This window comes from Haliaeetus leucocephalus, unplaced genomic scaffold, assembly GCF_000737465.1.
Source record: "Haliaeetus leucocephalus isolate CR32 unplaced genomic scaffold, Haliaeetus_leucocephalus-4.0 Scaffold866, whole genome shotgun sequence".
In the NCBI taxonomy this organism is placed as follows: Eukaryota; Metazoa; Chordata; class Aves; order Accipitriformes; family Accipitridae; genus Haliaeetus; species Haliaeetus leucocephalus.
In genome coordinates, this window is record NW_010973302.1 from 569,316 (window position 1) to 584,948 (window position 15,633).

A 15,633-nucleotide genomic window follows, 5' to 3' on the forward strand; every position below is an offset into this window, starting at 1 on the left:
TAATTAGTAAAAATCCTTGGGGCCTAGAGGTCACACATGGAACTAAAAAAAGTGCTTTTTTTTTTTTTTTTTCCTGCTTCTCAACCGCACAGGTTCCTGGTAGGCTCTTGTGTCCCATGGGGAGGAGCATGGTACAGTCTGTTTGCTCTGGACTGATGGGAAATTTTGAGATGCTCCTGGCCCCTCTCAGATGGGTGCATCTCCAGCCTCATAGCCATCACCATCACCCTCCCGGTCTCTCTTGCTTTGCCGAGATGCACAGCCCCTGTACTCCCAAGACCCTCAGCCATGGGGTCTCTCCTGATGTACCCATTGCCCCATGGGGTCTCTCCTTGCGGGTGCGTTACCTGAAGCGATTGGGCTCCCTATGGTTCCCATCTGGCCTCAGGGATGGTCACCGGCTAAAAATCCGTAGGTGTCCAGAGTGGATGTGGTCACTCTGCATCCCTGGTGCTCGGTTGCAGTCCTTGCTCCACTGGGAAGAACAGGCAACAGGTTGATTTAATATGATATACGTGGGGATTGGGGAGCTTGCACTGATTTGGGATGCTCCCTCGGTGAGGTTGTCCGCTGTCGAGTACATCTGTGCACCTGGGTGACAAGCTACGATGGGCAGGGGCTGTTTTCCCCCCTTCCAGTGGGATTTTTGAAGCTGTGGGAAGAAGCACAAACCTCTGCCTGGGACCCAGCACTGGCCAGTTCCTGCCCTGCAAGTGCCAAAGACAAAAAGTACGAGTAAGTGTCCAGGCTGGGACCATCAACCAGGTTTATTGCCTGTTCCCCTCTCCCCGTGAGCCACGCTTGCCCCTTGGTGGAGCAGGGCAGGAGGCAAGATACAGGCAGGGAGTTCCCAGCATGGGGCTCTTGAAGGAAAAAGTAGAATTGGAGAATGAGCCCACCATCCCAGCTGTTTGACAGGGGAAAGCGTGGTCCCTCCTCGGTCTGGAGCAGATGAAGACATCTCTCTGGAGCCAGCAGGAACCTCTGGGCCAGCTAAAAGATCCAATTACAATTTCTTAAATTGTAAAATTCTAAAAAACCCAGTGCCCTCCAGGATGCATCTTCCTACTCCTGGTCATATGTGTCCATGGTTTGCAGGGCAGAAAACTGCATGCTGCTGGAAAAAAATGGTTCATGTAAGGCAAAAAAGGGGTATCTAGGCTGCTACTGGTAGAAACTCAGCCCTGTTCTTTGGTTCATCTTCCTACCAATGGTAACACACTAATCGGTGTGGGAGCCCTGGGTGGGGTGATACCTGTAAATGACCTGCAAGCATGGGGTGATGTAGGAGACCTTGACTGGAAGGGGAAGAGGTGGCTTTGCTCCCCAAAGCGTCACCAAGAGGCAGTGGGGAAGGGAATGGCATGGCAGAAACCTGCAGTTGTACAAAAAACTTTTCATGAGAGATATGCAGAGGAGAGGGTATAGCCCTGGGTCCACGTCCTACCACTTCTGCTGCCCAGGCCAGCTCTGTCCTCTGCCCAGTTTCCACCTCCTCCTCTGTAAAACAGGGTGCATTCACCAGCCCGGTTCTCACTGCACTGGGCAAGCACTTTGCCATTCTCCCTCCGTGCTGTTTAAGTACAGAAACAGCTAATTTGGGTGTTCTGTGATTTGCCATGGCACAAAAAGTCTGCTTGAAGGTCCTGCAGAGGAACTGAAATCAAACAACTTTGACATGGTCTCACAAATGAAGCTGAAAGGTCATAACAATATCAAGCAGGAGGTCGTGTGCAGCACTGCAAGCCTCTGCTAAATATCAGCCAAAGATTAGTCCATCTTCTCTGAAAGGCCAAGAGCTGTAAAGGCTCAGAGATCCTTCTGTCACACGTTCAAACTCACGGCATCTAAAAATGGCACAAGCCCCCTGTGAAAGAGAGACACAGCTCCAGGTACAGCAAATTCAAGGGAAAATGTCAGGCCAGTGAGGTGTGCGAAAATGAATTTGGAAAATTCTTAGATTTTTTTTTTTAACTCCAAAAGGGACCTGTAGATCGTGTGGCTAGTGCTAATTAATTTGGCGTTTTGCCGAGCATTGTCATCAGAGTTTAATCAGCAGCTGTGAAACGGAGCATTGTCCGTCTGCCGGCCTCCCATCCCGGCTCCTGGGGACGGCAAGGGACACCTCTCTGTTAGATAGATCACCATGACCTGCATCTGTTTGAAAATCTGGTCTCTTAAAGGCTTCATCTGACATAGAAGTTGCAAGTGCAGGAACTGTACTGGACAGGAATTTGATCTGGGAAAAGCAGAGTCAAAGCATCAGGTTAACTGAGGGGTTAGAGTCTTGTGGAAAGAGCTCAACAAGGCTGCAGGCTTCTCCCCAAGCCACCGACCTTCTCCTAATAGTATTGTGTTAATTAACTGGCAAATTCCTTGGCTCTTGTGGTGACATGGATGGCTGGTCTACCCGGGTTCACTAATTCTCCCCTGGTCCAATTTCTGGTGTCTGACACTGGGTGTCCCACAACCTCCAGAGGTCCAGGACCAGGAGTTTGAGGAGCAGCTGAACCTCACACCCATTAAAACCACAAAAAAGCCCGTAGGGGACACCCTGCTAACATGAAATAACCCACTGGTATGAGAGAAACCTCACCTCATATGTGGTGGGTAGTGACTGGTCCTGAAAACATGTGAGTGGCTGCATCAGTTAAGTTAAAAAGTGCCTGGTGTGCAGAAAGCCCTGGAGGGACAAATGCTTTCCCTGCCACAGCATCTCACCTTCCTCCCCAGTACAGCCCACCAGTCTCCAGTCATTGCCACTATTTGTATTGATAGGGCACTTAACCAGCCCTATAAACAACAATTTACAGGTTATTCTGCACCCTGTAACCAAAACTCTCTTCTTTATTTTGTCGTCTCTGTTAAAAGCAGCACCCGCAGCCCTGGGAGCTGAATTCCCCCTCAATGCCAGCTTTGTTTCTCAACAGCAAGGCCAGCTCTGGAAAACAGGATAACGGTGGCAACCTGGTGTGGCTAATGGGCTTCTCCAAGGGGGTTTGCTGGTCCAGCAGGGCTGAGGGCTGTGTAGCTTCCCCATATCTGCTGTGCTTGCCGGTTATGCTGAATGGCAGCGTGTAGGTTTCCAAGGTAGATGTAACGAAAACAACATCCACGTGAGAGAGGAAAAATGTTTCTGTTTGAGCGGGCTTGGCAAAGCCACTGTCAGGAATAGTAAAAATCATAGCAGGAGGTCAGCTCGGGTCCCAGCTGGGCGGTTTGCTCCGCGCGATGGGAGGAGGCAGTTCTTTGAAAGAAAACAGTGAAGGGAGATAAACTCGCCTGCCATTGCTTTGGTAACCCTCCTTTCGGGTCATTTAAGGCTGCCTGGTTTGGCTTATCCCCTGCTGAGAAGCACTTTCTTCTCCAGCAGCTCCCCAGTGCTCTCCATCCCACGAGGTGCCCATCATGTCCCACCAAGGGGGTGATGGACCATGAGGACTCTGGACCCAGACCGGTTTCCCACCCTGTGATGCTCAGTTTAGCTCTGCCTGAACTAATTTGAGGAGGAGGCAGACTGCTAGGGGTTGTGTTTTTGCTTGAAGGAGGGAGCAGACTTTGCTGCTGGGGTCCCTCTCCCCCTCCCCTGCATCCTCCTCATCTGCTCAAGCCCCTCATTCCTCCCGCGGCGGCTGGAGAAGATGTGAAATCAGGGCTTGCAGGTTTGTGTATGGGTCTCCCTCGTCACCCAGTTTGGTTCCTTCTGGATTTGTTGGTAGTTTCTGTGTCTTTAATATTCATGTGGATTAATCTCATGGCTCTGCAACAGCTTTTGTGTTTGAGGTGGCTGGGCTTGCTTCTTTAGACTAGTTTAATTACTGGCACTCTATTGCCTTTAAATCTAAAAGGGAAAAAAAAAAAAAAAAAGCCATTCATTCACGGCAAGCACAGGGAGTGCAGACCTACCGCTGCTGTCTTTCCTGCAGACAGATTGAAGCCAGGATGCATGGATTTGCAGCAGACACACCTGGCACCAGCCTGATGTTAAGCAAATGCTTCCCAACTGTGGACTGTGCCTGGTGTTTTCTCCAGAGACCCAGCTGCGGGAGCTGGGTTACATCTTATGTGAACGAGAGGTGGGAAGACCTTGCTGTGGTTGGAGCTAGCTTTGGAGGCAGCGTTGCCGTTTGTCCACCTACCAACTCCTGCAATGGCCTCATTGCAGCAGGAGGATGCTTCTTCCTTGGGTGCAATTGCTATGGCATGTCAGAGTAGTTTCACATGAGCAACTTCTTGCTGTGACATCTCCTATGTGCTTTATAAGGTGGCTTATGGCTGGTGTTGCTTGAGGACAGATGGCCTGAAGCGTATCTGTATATTTGGGAGTTTTTCTTCCGATCCACTGCTCCCTCATTTAGCGAGTCTCCTGGATCCTGTGCAAATCCATACCATATGCGGGCTATCTCATTCCTCCTGGAGACTACGCGTACGCAGGGCTGACGGCAGGCTGGGACCTTCTGGGACAAGGGGTGGGCTCTGCAGCACGAGCTACCTGCCTTGCTTCCAGCCAGCAAATTCCCTGTATCTCTCTTGCAAGTTATTCTTCACTGGGTCTGTCAGGGTTTGGGGAGGCTGAGAGGTGGGACGAGTGCGCGGGGAGACTCTGTGCGCGCCGTTGGGTTGCGAGCCCAGCGTTGAGATGGAGAACTTGGTGGGAGGCCATTTTGGGGGAAAATTTCCAACCCTGTAGGGTTGCCTTCAATCCTCCCTCCCAGCAAATGGGGACGTGGCTCAGAGAGGACGATGGGTGGATCCACACCCCGTGGAAAGGACATTTTCCTAATGTAACATCTGCAGAGTCCTCCTCGGGCCACGTTGCATCACCCTGACCCAACATCAGCCTAGCTCCCAATACCAGTACAACGTTCCCATACCCGGCAGCCCCCCACTGCCTCCTGCAAAAAATCCCAGCCCTGCAGATAACAAAGCATTCCGATAATGGCACCAGCTGGACAGTAGCCCAGTGTCCCACTGGAGACCCTCCAACGTCTGGAGCTGACTGTATAAGCAAAATCACTGCTAGTTCTCTCTGCTCCAGCTGAGGTGGACTTTTGAAGGGCAGCCAAGCCCTTGGGCTGGGGGCTTGGGGTGTCTCCTTGGCTTTTGGCCACTGGAAAGTAGCTGGCCTCGGTAGAGCAAAGGCTGAGTTTGGGGTAAATCTGAAAGTGCTAAAATCCTGGTGGATAGCTGACAGAAACCAATGCTCACCCAGGGGCTGGTTAGATAGTGCTGGGCTGCAATAACTGACTGAACTCTAGAGAAGTGGGATGTCACAGGGGTGCAATTAAAACAGCAATCCATCATTAAAACGTTTTACCGGCATTGATTAAAGGGCTTGGGGAATTTTGCCATGTTTTAACTCTTCCTGAACATCAGGCTTAATATGCCAAAGATCGAATAATCCGGCGTTGCGAGTCACCCCCTGAAATCTCGGGCTGCAATACTGGTGCTGTGCTGGGCGAAGGACATTGATCCTGTTAAAGAGCGGATATTAAAAAAGGCAGGATATTTGAGAAATGGCATTGTGGACTCTGTGTATCTGAAAAAAGCCTGCTATTATTCAGTATAAGCTGCTTTTCCAAAATTATCGGAAGGTAGGAAAAAAAATCCCACACATTTTTCTTTTCCCATTTTACATGTTCAAGCCAAAAAAAAAAAAAAAAAGGCTTATGAGATTTAAGCTATTTATTACCAAATAAAACTGCATCTGGGTCGTGTGCTTCTGTGCCAAGTTTTGGCCTCATGAGAGCACAAACGTCGAGAGTTACGAGCCCCTCGAAAGCGAGGTTGATGACGGAAACATTGACTTAGTCTTAACTCTCTCAGGGATGCCAGATGCTTGTTGGGATATTTCAGAAGCTGATTGCAGGGAAATGAGATGCTGCCTGAGATCCTACCTGGTTGCTGCTGGGCCACCTGCAGCCCTGCGGGATGTTCTTGATGGAATAAGCAGGAACCTGATTTCCTATTCCCAATGTGCTGGAAAAGTGAGTCGCTTGCAATCAGCCCTCTTTGACTTCAGTGGGAGGGGAAAATATCCACAAGCGGGTGGATTTTTGTGCCAGAAGGGACAGTTGTTGTCACCTTCCCCATCTCACAGCCCAAAATTAATTCCTGTCTGAGCAAGAGGACGTTTTTAGGAAACCATTCAGCCTCAGCTTTATCTGGTGCTGAGGAGGAGATTTTGGCTCTGGGTATGTGATGCCTGTGGTGGCTGGAGGTCAGTCCCAGCCACTGGGTTTTGTTGGGCTCATTACCAGGCTGATGAACCTCATCCTGCCCAACGCACGTGAGGCACCATTTTAGGTTGTGCTCAACCGTGGTTTCAGCTTTTCTCTTTCTGACATGGAGTCACAGGTCTCCTGCAGTGCGTCCCTCCAGGGTACACACATGGCACCCTTGGGCTCCCCTCCAAACCTCCTTCCTGGCTTTGGCATCAATATAAGGGGCTTGTTGCTCCCAAGGGACCCCACCTCCTGCTTTTTATGTAGCAAACACTTGTTCCTTCAGGTGCTGCCGGGGCTCTGGGAGCTCATGGTTTGCTGATTACCAAAAATCACTTTCCCTCAGATAGCCTGTCACCTGCAAATAGGACCTGTATGGTTTTTCTTAGATGGATGACTTTACATTTAGCCCTATAAAATACATATTTCTTGCTGTCGGTGTAGTTTTCCTTTATATGTTATTACAGCAGGGCTTAGCATCACTAACTCATGCCAGGACCTCATGCGGAAATGTAAAGTAAGAGCTATTTCTGCATCGAGAAACTGATGTTTTACTTGTACTTTAAACATAGCTCTCTCTCTCCTGGAGCGACACATACCTATAAAGTTTGGGATATTAAGTTTAATGGGGAACAGGCTTCCAGGATCTTTGATTTTTAGCTACAGACTTCTTATTCATGGAGCATAAAAGTGGAATTGCCAGGACCCAGGACTCACGGTACCTGGGGTTTTCCCAAACCTGAGTTCAAATCAGTTCAGCATAAAGAGCTGCTGAGCTGCCCTGACCCATGGCAGCTCACTGCCAGCACCCACCGCATCTCACTCAGCTTCTCTTCAGCCTTGGTCCTTGGGATGGACCATGGCCCCGGCTGCTGCTGCCGTCCTGGGGTGCAAACAGGTCCCTGCACTGCACCTCCAACCAGTGCACAGTGATGATCTAACCTCCAAAGTCCTTTAGGTTAATTAAATGAAGAGGTCCAGTGGGGATTGGGAATTTGCAGGAGCTCCACAGCTAGCCCCCATGCTGAGGACCACTCTTGGACTGGGGGGGTGAACTCGTGGGGTCAGGATGGGACCTTATAGCACTGTACAGGGGATTTGCTTACCTTGTTCTTTCACTGTATCCTGTAGACCCGCCTACTTGGAGCATTTCTGCTCTCTCTTAAGAGATAATCTTCATTTTTTTGTACCCTAGCAATTGTAAGACGCTCCTGTCTTCTGGATATTGTCACTTGGAAGAAGTGCCAGCTCTTGAATGTCCTGCCTTCTGCCTTGTGGGGTGAGGAAGGGCGTTTTTTGGTGTGGCTTTGGGCAGTCTTTAAAAAACTCGAGGGAGACCATACAGTATATTGACTTCCCTGAGTGGCAGGTACCTCGCATGCTGCAAGAGTTGCCCTCCTGGCCCCACTGAGAGTCTCATGCAGCCCAGTAAATGCTTTGCACCCTACCTAGCATGTGTCTGCAGGGTTTAAGATAAAATCTAGAAAGTGACCTACAACATAGGATCAACCAATCCCTTTGCAAGGGGACGTGCCATGTCCTGACTCCCATCCTTGCCTCTCACCACTACAGACTTTATTAGCCCTCAGCATTAATTAATAGCGGCACTAATGACACACCCAACGCTTGCCACCTCCCTTTCTTTAATAGCCAGCCTGACTTCTTGCCACTCCCCCGCGCTGTGCTCTCTCCGTGAGGTCAGACAGCTGGTTTTGGGTGCTAGGAGAAACAAAACTTGGAGCTGTGCTCCAGTGTCGAAAAGTTCTGGCTTTGAGGCTGATTTGCCAGAGAACCAGCAAAAGAACCCCCATCCAACCTGATGTGCTGTTCCCAGAAATGGTGAAACACTCTGCTGGTTTCCCAAACCTGCCCCACAAATCACTGCCACTCACTCTGGAGCTGTGCAGAAGTGTTGGGTGGGATGTCCCACCTCTGGGCTTAAACTGCAGATAAATAAATCCAGCAGGAAACCCAGCTGGTTATTAAAGTCCCATTTAAAACATGGGGTGGGGGGAAAATCAATGTATGTGAGATGGAGATGGATGGGATTGATGCAGAATAACCCACCCAAAATAACCTCCTCTATGTTTTTAGGACAAGTTTCAAATGCTGCTCTGATCTCTCCCTAGCAGGGAGGTTTAAAGCAGGTCAGGCAAACTGTGCCCCAAAAAGCATCTTTTCCTTCTTTGATAGTACAGGGAAATCCCTATGAACGGGATATAAGCTGTGCGGAGAGGAGAGGGTTGGCACCGACACCACCGGTTCTCACCCAAAAGCTGCCGAAAAGGGAGGGGATGTTTGGGCTGGCACAGGATTGGGGTGCCTGTGCCAGGATTGTGGATAAGCCCTGGTTCCCGGGTGCCCATGACATATGGGAATATTGAAGGACTCCGCTCTTGTCTGAGCCATTGCGGTGTGGGTTGATGCTGACCAGATACAGGTTTGAGACTAGATGGGATCGCAAAACCTTTTACTTAAACAGGGACAAGAGACAGCTGAGGGCATTGGCTCTTCCCATTAACACCTTCTCTGGGGAAGGGTTAAAGTTGCATTTGGATTTTAGACCCACCAGGTTTAGCAGCGTTTGGGTGGAGGGTTTTGGGTTGGGCTGTCGCAGAATTAAGAGGCTCCGTGAGCAATGCAGCACAACACCCAGGATCCTGCCAGGTCCTTGCAATGTCTAGCTGGGTTTTTTTTCCCCATGGTTTTGGCTTTTTGCCTGTTTCTGGATGTCCTGCGTATCGTTACTGGTAAGAGGGAGCTGCTGCAAGGCCCCTGGCCGGTCATTAGGAGCAGTAAAGAGTGTTTTAAGGCAGGTGTTGAGCACTTCCAAATGTCTGGGGAGGGCTTTGGGCACTGCAAAGGCAAGGAAACATTGGAAACCCAAGTATTGAATTTCCCTTTCCAAACAACTGGCTGCAGCATATCGCTGCCTGTCAAAGTCAAAGGCTCCTGCGTGCACAAGTCAGCACGTTTTTACATTCCCAAGGGCAGGGATAGGGCTTGCTCCAAGTGCTTCCCCTTTGCTCTCTGCAGGCAGAGCCAAGTAATAGACCGCTGTCACGTCAGGATTTTTTATTTTTTATTTTTAAATTGAGGATGGATTCCTTTCCCTGGTTAATGTTCCCATTTCCAGGTTGGCGAGTGATTCACATGGATATAACACCCTGCTAGTAATGTATGACCACAAAAAGATGAGCTCTCTTGCCTTCTTTGGCCAAAGGGGCCCCTGGCCCCTCCAACTCCCTTTTCCACTTTTTTTTTAATTGGGCTAACAGTCCAAACCTTGGAGAAGAGCCATTGAGCCAAGGTGCCTGCTAATAAACTGGGAAAAGCTCTGATTTTCTTTGCCTTTCCCGCTGTACGGCACATAAAACGGGCTTGGGTTACACATAGGAGCTGGCTGGGATGATGGTGGGTGAGAAGAGATGGGTGAGCACATCAGGTTGCATGGCTGATTGGCAAAGCCCCAGGAGTTGCCTTGAAGTTCAGGTACCAGCCAAACCCTCTCTGCCCTTGGCAGCGCCGGGGTTTTGCTCGAACACAAGCCCTGCAAACGGCTGAGTAGCCCAAAAATGTCATTGAGACCTGAGATGTGACCCCTGCTTCTAGCCCAGGCTTTAAGGGCAAGCGATTCCTGTCGGCTGTTTGTTTTCCATCTTTTCCGATGCCTTCAGACCAAAGAGAAATGAGAGAAGTTACAAAAAAGTCGCAGAGGGAGTTTGCAACATCTTCAAAGCTGCATTTCCTCCAGCGCCCTTTCCTGGTAGATGCACAGAGCTGGGCCCAAAACCATGAGAAACGGGGCAGTTTGGGGAGGAAGAACTAGGCTGGGTGGGAAATGTCACACCAGGCTTCTGGGGCCACCTGTCCCTCCAGGAACGTGAGAGCCTGGGAGGGGAGTAGTGAAAATAGGACCATTAAATCTCAGAAAACATTTTCTTTCGGTGTGGTTTGGCTTTTTTTTTTGGTGTGACAATCCAAAAATTGTAAATACACCCTCAAACACCGTACATTAGAATAAAGCTATAATTAAAACATAGTGTGAAGTACAAAAGCAAAAAGACGGATTTCAGTGTAGCAACGCCGCCAAAGTGTTTCTCCTTCTTCCTTGGAAAATATTGCTGAATTCAACACGTTCCTGTGAAACATCATCTTCAACAAAACTTTTTTTTTTCCCCCTGAAGCTAGTGGAAAAGAGTTGCAGAAAAAAAGCCTCAGACAGCGCTGTATAAACAGCCGTCTCTCTCCTGCGATGGGTCCAGTCTGCCCAGTCATATCCCAATAATACCTCTTGCTCCCCATCCCCACCGCTCAGCATTGCTTCAGCCCAGATAGAAATATGCTGATAAATGCTGGTTATTGCCAGTTGTAAGCGGGTTTTTTTGTTGAATGCCGAGTTTGGGCTCTGGAATGAGTCCCAGCTCAGCCTTTTTTTAGGTACATCAGGGCCGTATGTGGTTCCCCCCCCCCATGGTGTGCAAGAGAGGAGATGCTCTGCTCCGTGTTAGGGACTACGGGTGTGTGTACAAGCTTATGCTCCAGCCACGCCAGCTCATGTCGCTCAGAAATCAAGGAGCGGTTTTGTCGGGGTGAGAGGATGTTGAATGGGGATCGTACGAGCAGGCAGGGGTGATCTGCAGTCTCCCAGGTCTGTGTCTGCGTGGGTTTTGCCGTGCCAGCACAGAGGTCCGTAGAGGAGGGGTGCAATAAGGGCTGTTGCGTAGTGGTGACCACCAAACTGTTAAATGATGATGGGGGGGCCCACCTCGGCCCCTAAACCCCTTTGCAGCCCTTTTCTATCAAATGTGCAAGACTCTGAGCAGGAGGATGGTAAACATCCAAAACCTCATGTTTCCATCCAGGACCCAACCACGCTCTGCCAACCAACGCACACCAGCCCTTTGCCCACCCCAAGGGCTCCATCCTGACTCGGTCCCTGGTGCTTCACAGCCTGGCCAAGCAAATAAGGCAAATGAAAATGCTCTTTATCCATCGTTAACATGTCCCAGGGCTGTTCCTCGCCTGGCCATGGGCTGGTGCTGGGGTCTGCTACCCGTTGCGTGGCACTAGATGCTTGGGACGGCAGGCTGCACCCTGGGCTGGATTTGAGCTGGCTGCCTATTATTTTTGGCACGGTTCTTGCGATTTACTAAATGAAATGAGAAAGCTGTTGGGGAAGGTGCTGAAAGTGAGGCAGAGTCCTTCCTGTCTGATAAATTTTTCTCAAATTCTTTCCTCCTCCTCTTCCATCCTCCCTGCCCCAATCTCCTCACCCTGCAGTTTGCTATCCTATATGGGAGTGAGACGGCATAATATCTCCTTCTGTGCAAGACCACTAAATTTTTATGCTGCTGAACATACTGTGGATTTCGGCTGGGGGATTAATTTTTTAATTTTTTATTTTCCAGGTGCATTATCACGCATCATTTCCTATTAGCAAGTCGATTTAACTCATTTAATAAGGGTATATACACAAATAATTTACAAAGGGTTAACACGTGGCTGATGGCACCAGGCAATTAGTAGCTTGTTTGTAAACGAAGTGTGAGTCGAGTCCCCCGTGGCGGTCCTTCTCGGTGTGTCCCGTGAAGCCGGAGCTGCTCCCACGATTTTAGCCTTTACTCGCTGTATACCATGGGGACCGATGCTGACTTCCCACCGCGTTCCTGACTCCGAGGGGAATTTTAATGCACATCCAGGGAAAGAAACTGCAGGAGCCTGGGCTATTAAAAGCCTGGCAGGCTCTCTGCAGAGCCCGGTGCTTGGAGAAGCACTGCGAATGGTTCCTGTTTATGGGGTTTATCTGCTTTCCCAGGGCAGGAGGAGGGGTTGTGGGGGCTCTAATCAGGGCAAAACACCCAAGACGGCACGGCTCCATCCCCCAGCTCGGCCGATTGCGACGGGCAGATCTTCCGCGGCTGCAAAATCTGTCAGTGAGTGAAGCCAGGGCTCTTTGGAAGCTGCCATCTCCCTCTCTAGCCGCGATAGGATCGAGAGGTATAAACAGCCCCAGCCTCCCCGCTAACCCCCCTCAGCCCCCACGCTCGCACGCAGACCGTGAACGCCTCGACGAGCCGGCCAGGTTGCCTTACCCAGGGGAAAAATTCACATGCAATCGCAGGCAGCTTTTAACAGCATAAGACAGATTTTGTTTTCCTCTCAAAGGTGGCTGGGCTCCCTGGGCTGCAGCTGTCTGCTCGAGATACCTATCCCCAGCGCCAGCTCCGGGCCTGATCCTGCGTCCCTTACCGGTAGCCTGACTGCATCAAAAATATTGTTACCATGAGGAAAGGAGGTGGAAATAACTTGTTCTGCTTTCTGGGTTTTTCTTTTCATAAATCCCATAGCATCCCCTGTCTCTCTGCAGGGATTACCCAGGGGCTTTGCATCTCTGAGGTGGGTCAGTGTTTAATGAGCGCGCAGATCCCTTGAGCCTTTCTGGTTGAAATATTGCTGGATGGATAAATTTGCATGTGCATATACATAGACAAATCTTGATTGATGTTAAAGGAGAATCCCCAGTGACAGAAATAACCAGTATCAGACCAGTATATTCCTGTGACTCGATGTCACATACCAACCTGCATCGTTTGCCGGATTCACCTGGGGGTGTGAAGGAAGCGGAAGCATTTCTTTTAAAGAAAAAAAGTCCAGGCTGCTTGAGATAATGTATAGGAACAATAAATATAACTGTAGAACTGAGAGAAAAAAAAAAAAAAAAGCTGTGGAAGTGAGAAAGCGGCGGCGAGGAGGATGTGATGAATTTCCCTGCGGGTTTCCGCTGTGTTCAAAGCCTGTGCGAGCGAAGGGTGGAAACGGCGTGGTGGCGAGCAGCCGAAGAGGTTCAGCTATCCATGCGCCTGCATCATCTGTTGGCTTTCTAAAAATGAATTTATACCTCCTCAGTTGGAGACTGCAGCCTGTAACGCCACCTTCCAGCTAAGTGTTTTGGGTGCTTTGTAAATAGCTGTTAAGCAACCTTCCCCGCCGGCTTTTTAGTTGAAGATTGTCTTCATGGTGCCGGTAGGGAGATGGGGCCACGGCGTCGCCGAGCTGTGTACCTGTGGGGAATATGATAGACCCAGCTCCATGGCGGGTCCTCAGCATCACGGCATGAAGCCGCGACGTCTGTCGTGGTAGCGGAGGTGAACCAGCGCGGTTGGGGCAGCTACTGATCTGCGCTCCTGTTCTGGTAGCGGCAGGAATTAATGAAGCACTGATTTCCCCAGGCCTTGATCCCAGCACTGGCCTTGGCTTTGAGACGTGACAGAAGAAGCCGAGGGGGAGTGGATGCTGCGGCTATCAGAGCATCACACAGGGCAGGGAAGTGTTGCTGGTGGTCACCCAAAGGCACAAGGTGGATGGGACGGCCACAGCCACAGCCACATGGTCCTACACCATCACGCTGTGCCGTAACCTCTTTTGGGCCAGGCTTGGCCCCAGGCATGTCAGAGGACCACGTAGCTCCTCTTTCCCACCCCACAGATAGCCTGGCTTGCCCAAGACTTGATTCACTTCTCCACTGGATCTCATCTTTGGCTCCATGTGTTAGGGCAAACTTTTAGACTTGCAAGGTGCTTTTTAGACCTAGATTATCTAGGCTCAGGCATTAGCTGCCTTTGTGGCTTAGCTGAGGCCAGGCAGGTGTAAGGCAACAAGGGTTGTCCAAACTGGGAGTTTGGGTGGGTGCGTGGGCAAGCTAAGAAAGACAGCAGACCTTGTAAATGTGTATGGTCAACAGAAGAGCATGAGGAACGAGTATGGAGAGGGAAAGGAAAGGCAAAGAAGGGGAGGGTGGAAATACCCCCCTGCTTTGCTGAGAAATAACTCAGTTTAGATGCTTGCATTGGGACAGAGGTCTTTGATCTCAATGACATTTGGCCTGAACCAGTTAATGGGAGACTGCACAAAACCAGAGTAAGTTTTCTGCTTTGCTGACACAGATGTGACGCATTGCTCATCTCAGAGCTGCTGATCTGAAGTTGCTCTGAGCTGTCATCGTCTGCCACAGCAACAGCATTTAAATGAAAGGAAGAGCCAACAGGACAAGGAAAGAAGGATTTCTGGCTGGTGGGCAGCCTGACAGTGAACCCAGAGAAATTAGTCCTCCACGGCTCCAGATATGAGCAGCCGGAGCTACTGGTGCCACCAGGAGGAGCACGTCAAGGAGCCTCATGCAGCGGGGTGGACATGGGGACATGTGTTTCCAGCTTGGCCTCAGGTCAAAAGCCTCTCAGGCCTGGTAAGGACTTCTCTCTGCAGCAAGAACACTGGGCTTCCCCCTCCGTCTTCAGCTGGAGGAGAGAAGTGTTTGCAGCAAAGGCCGCTGAAGCTGAGGAACCTGCTAGGTGTCTTTGGCGTAGGCCATAAAAACACCATCTAAGATCTGGCTGACTCCTCTTCCTGCAAAATCAAAGTATCCCAATGGAGAAGGAGGATCCTTCTGTAGGATGAAGACCAAAACTTGAGCTTATTGAGCTGGCAGAAGGTCTCTGCCTTGCTGCTCCCAGAGCAATGTTGCCTTCCTGCAGCCACTTCTGGGGCAGGTGGTGGGGAACGTGGCTCATGGAGAATGCCATTAGTGGCTCTGGAGCTTGATAGGCACACTTTCCAACCTCATGGTCTTTGCTGCAGAAATGTCCTCAAAGCTTAGCTAATGAAAATGTCAGCCCTGCCCTTGTCCTGGGGAGTGAAAACAGAAGCTGGAGTGCCATATCTGGACTGGTTTTTAGTCATGGATTGCTCTCTGCTCTGGCAGATATTACTGTCCAGGCAAAAAGCAGATTAAATCCATGCATCAAATATTCTTGAAGCATTTTATGGGCAATGCTTGTCAGTTCCAATGCAAATGTGATCTAGGACCAAACTGCGGCTTGGGAAAGAGAAGGAAGATGTGCTAGCAGAGTAATCATTAATAGACACTGATAACATGAGATTCTCCATTGCATTGAATAGGGGTGAGAGCCTGAGAGCCAGATTTTGGTGTTGGTCATGGTGAGTTACTTGGAGTAAGGCTGCTCAGCTGGTGTCAGCAGGGTGACACTGGATTTACCTTGTGTATGCGAGACCGACGCACAGACTTGGAAAGCAGTCTCCAGCAAGGCCCTTTGTGGCTAGATACAATGAGCAGAAGAGGCTAAACTTGAAAAAACATAACTCAGAAATGTAAAGTTCTGTTTTGCGCTGTTATTTGTTTGCCAGGGCTTTCTGGGGTCCACCAGTACCATGCTTGGCAAGGACTGTCTCTTTGTTGTGCAGGCTGGTTCAGTTATGCCAGCTGTATGACTTGATGACTGCTAATAAGCATAGATCTGCTGAAGTATTCCCTAAAGTCTTTGCTTTGCCATCAAAATCCTCATCAGCAATTGGATTAGTTGTAGGGAATGAACAATTACAACACAAGATA

The 15,633-nt window shown here is 49.9% G+C and overlaps 1 protein-coding gene across 1 annotated transcript in view; it reads left to right on the plus strand.

Annotated features, from left to right (window-relative positions):
- The first annotated feature begins 254 nt into the window (after window positions 1–254).
- Window positions 255–15,633, plus strand: part of RNF165 (ring finger protein 165) — a 29,278-nt gene continuing 13,899 nt past the window's right edge. The window contains exon 1 of the mRNA XM_010583077.1: window positions 255–411. Coding sequence (XP_010581379.1) covers window positions 255–411 — 157 coding nt within the window. The remainder of the gene's footprint in view (window positions 412–15,633) is intronic.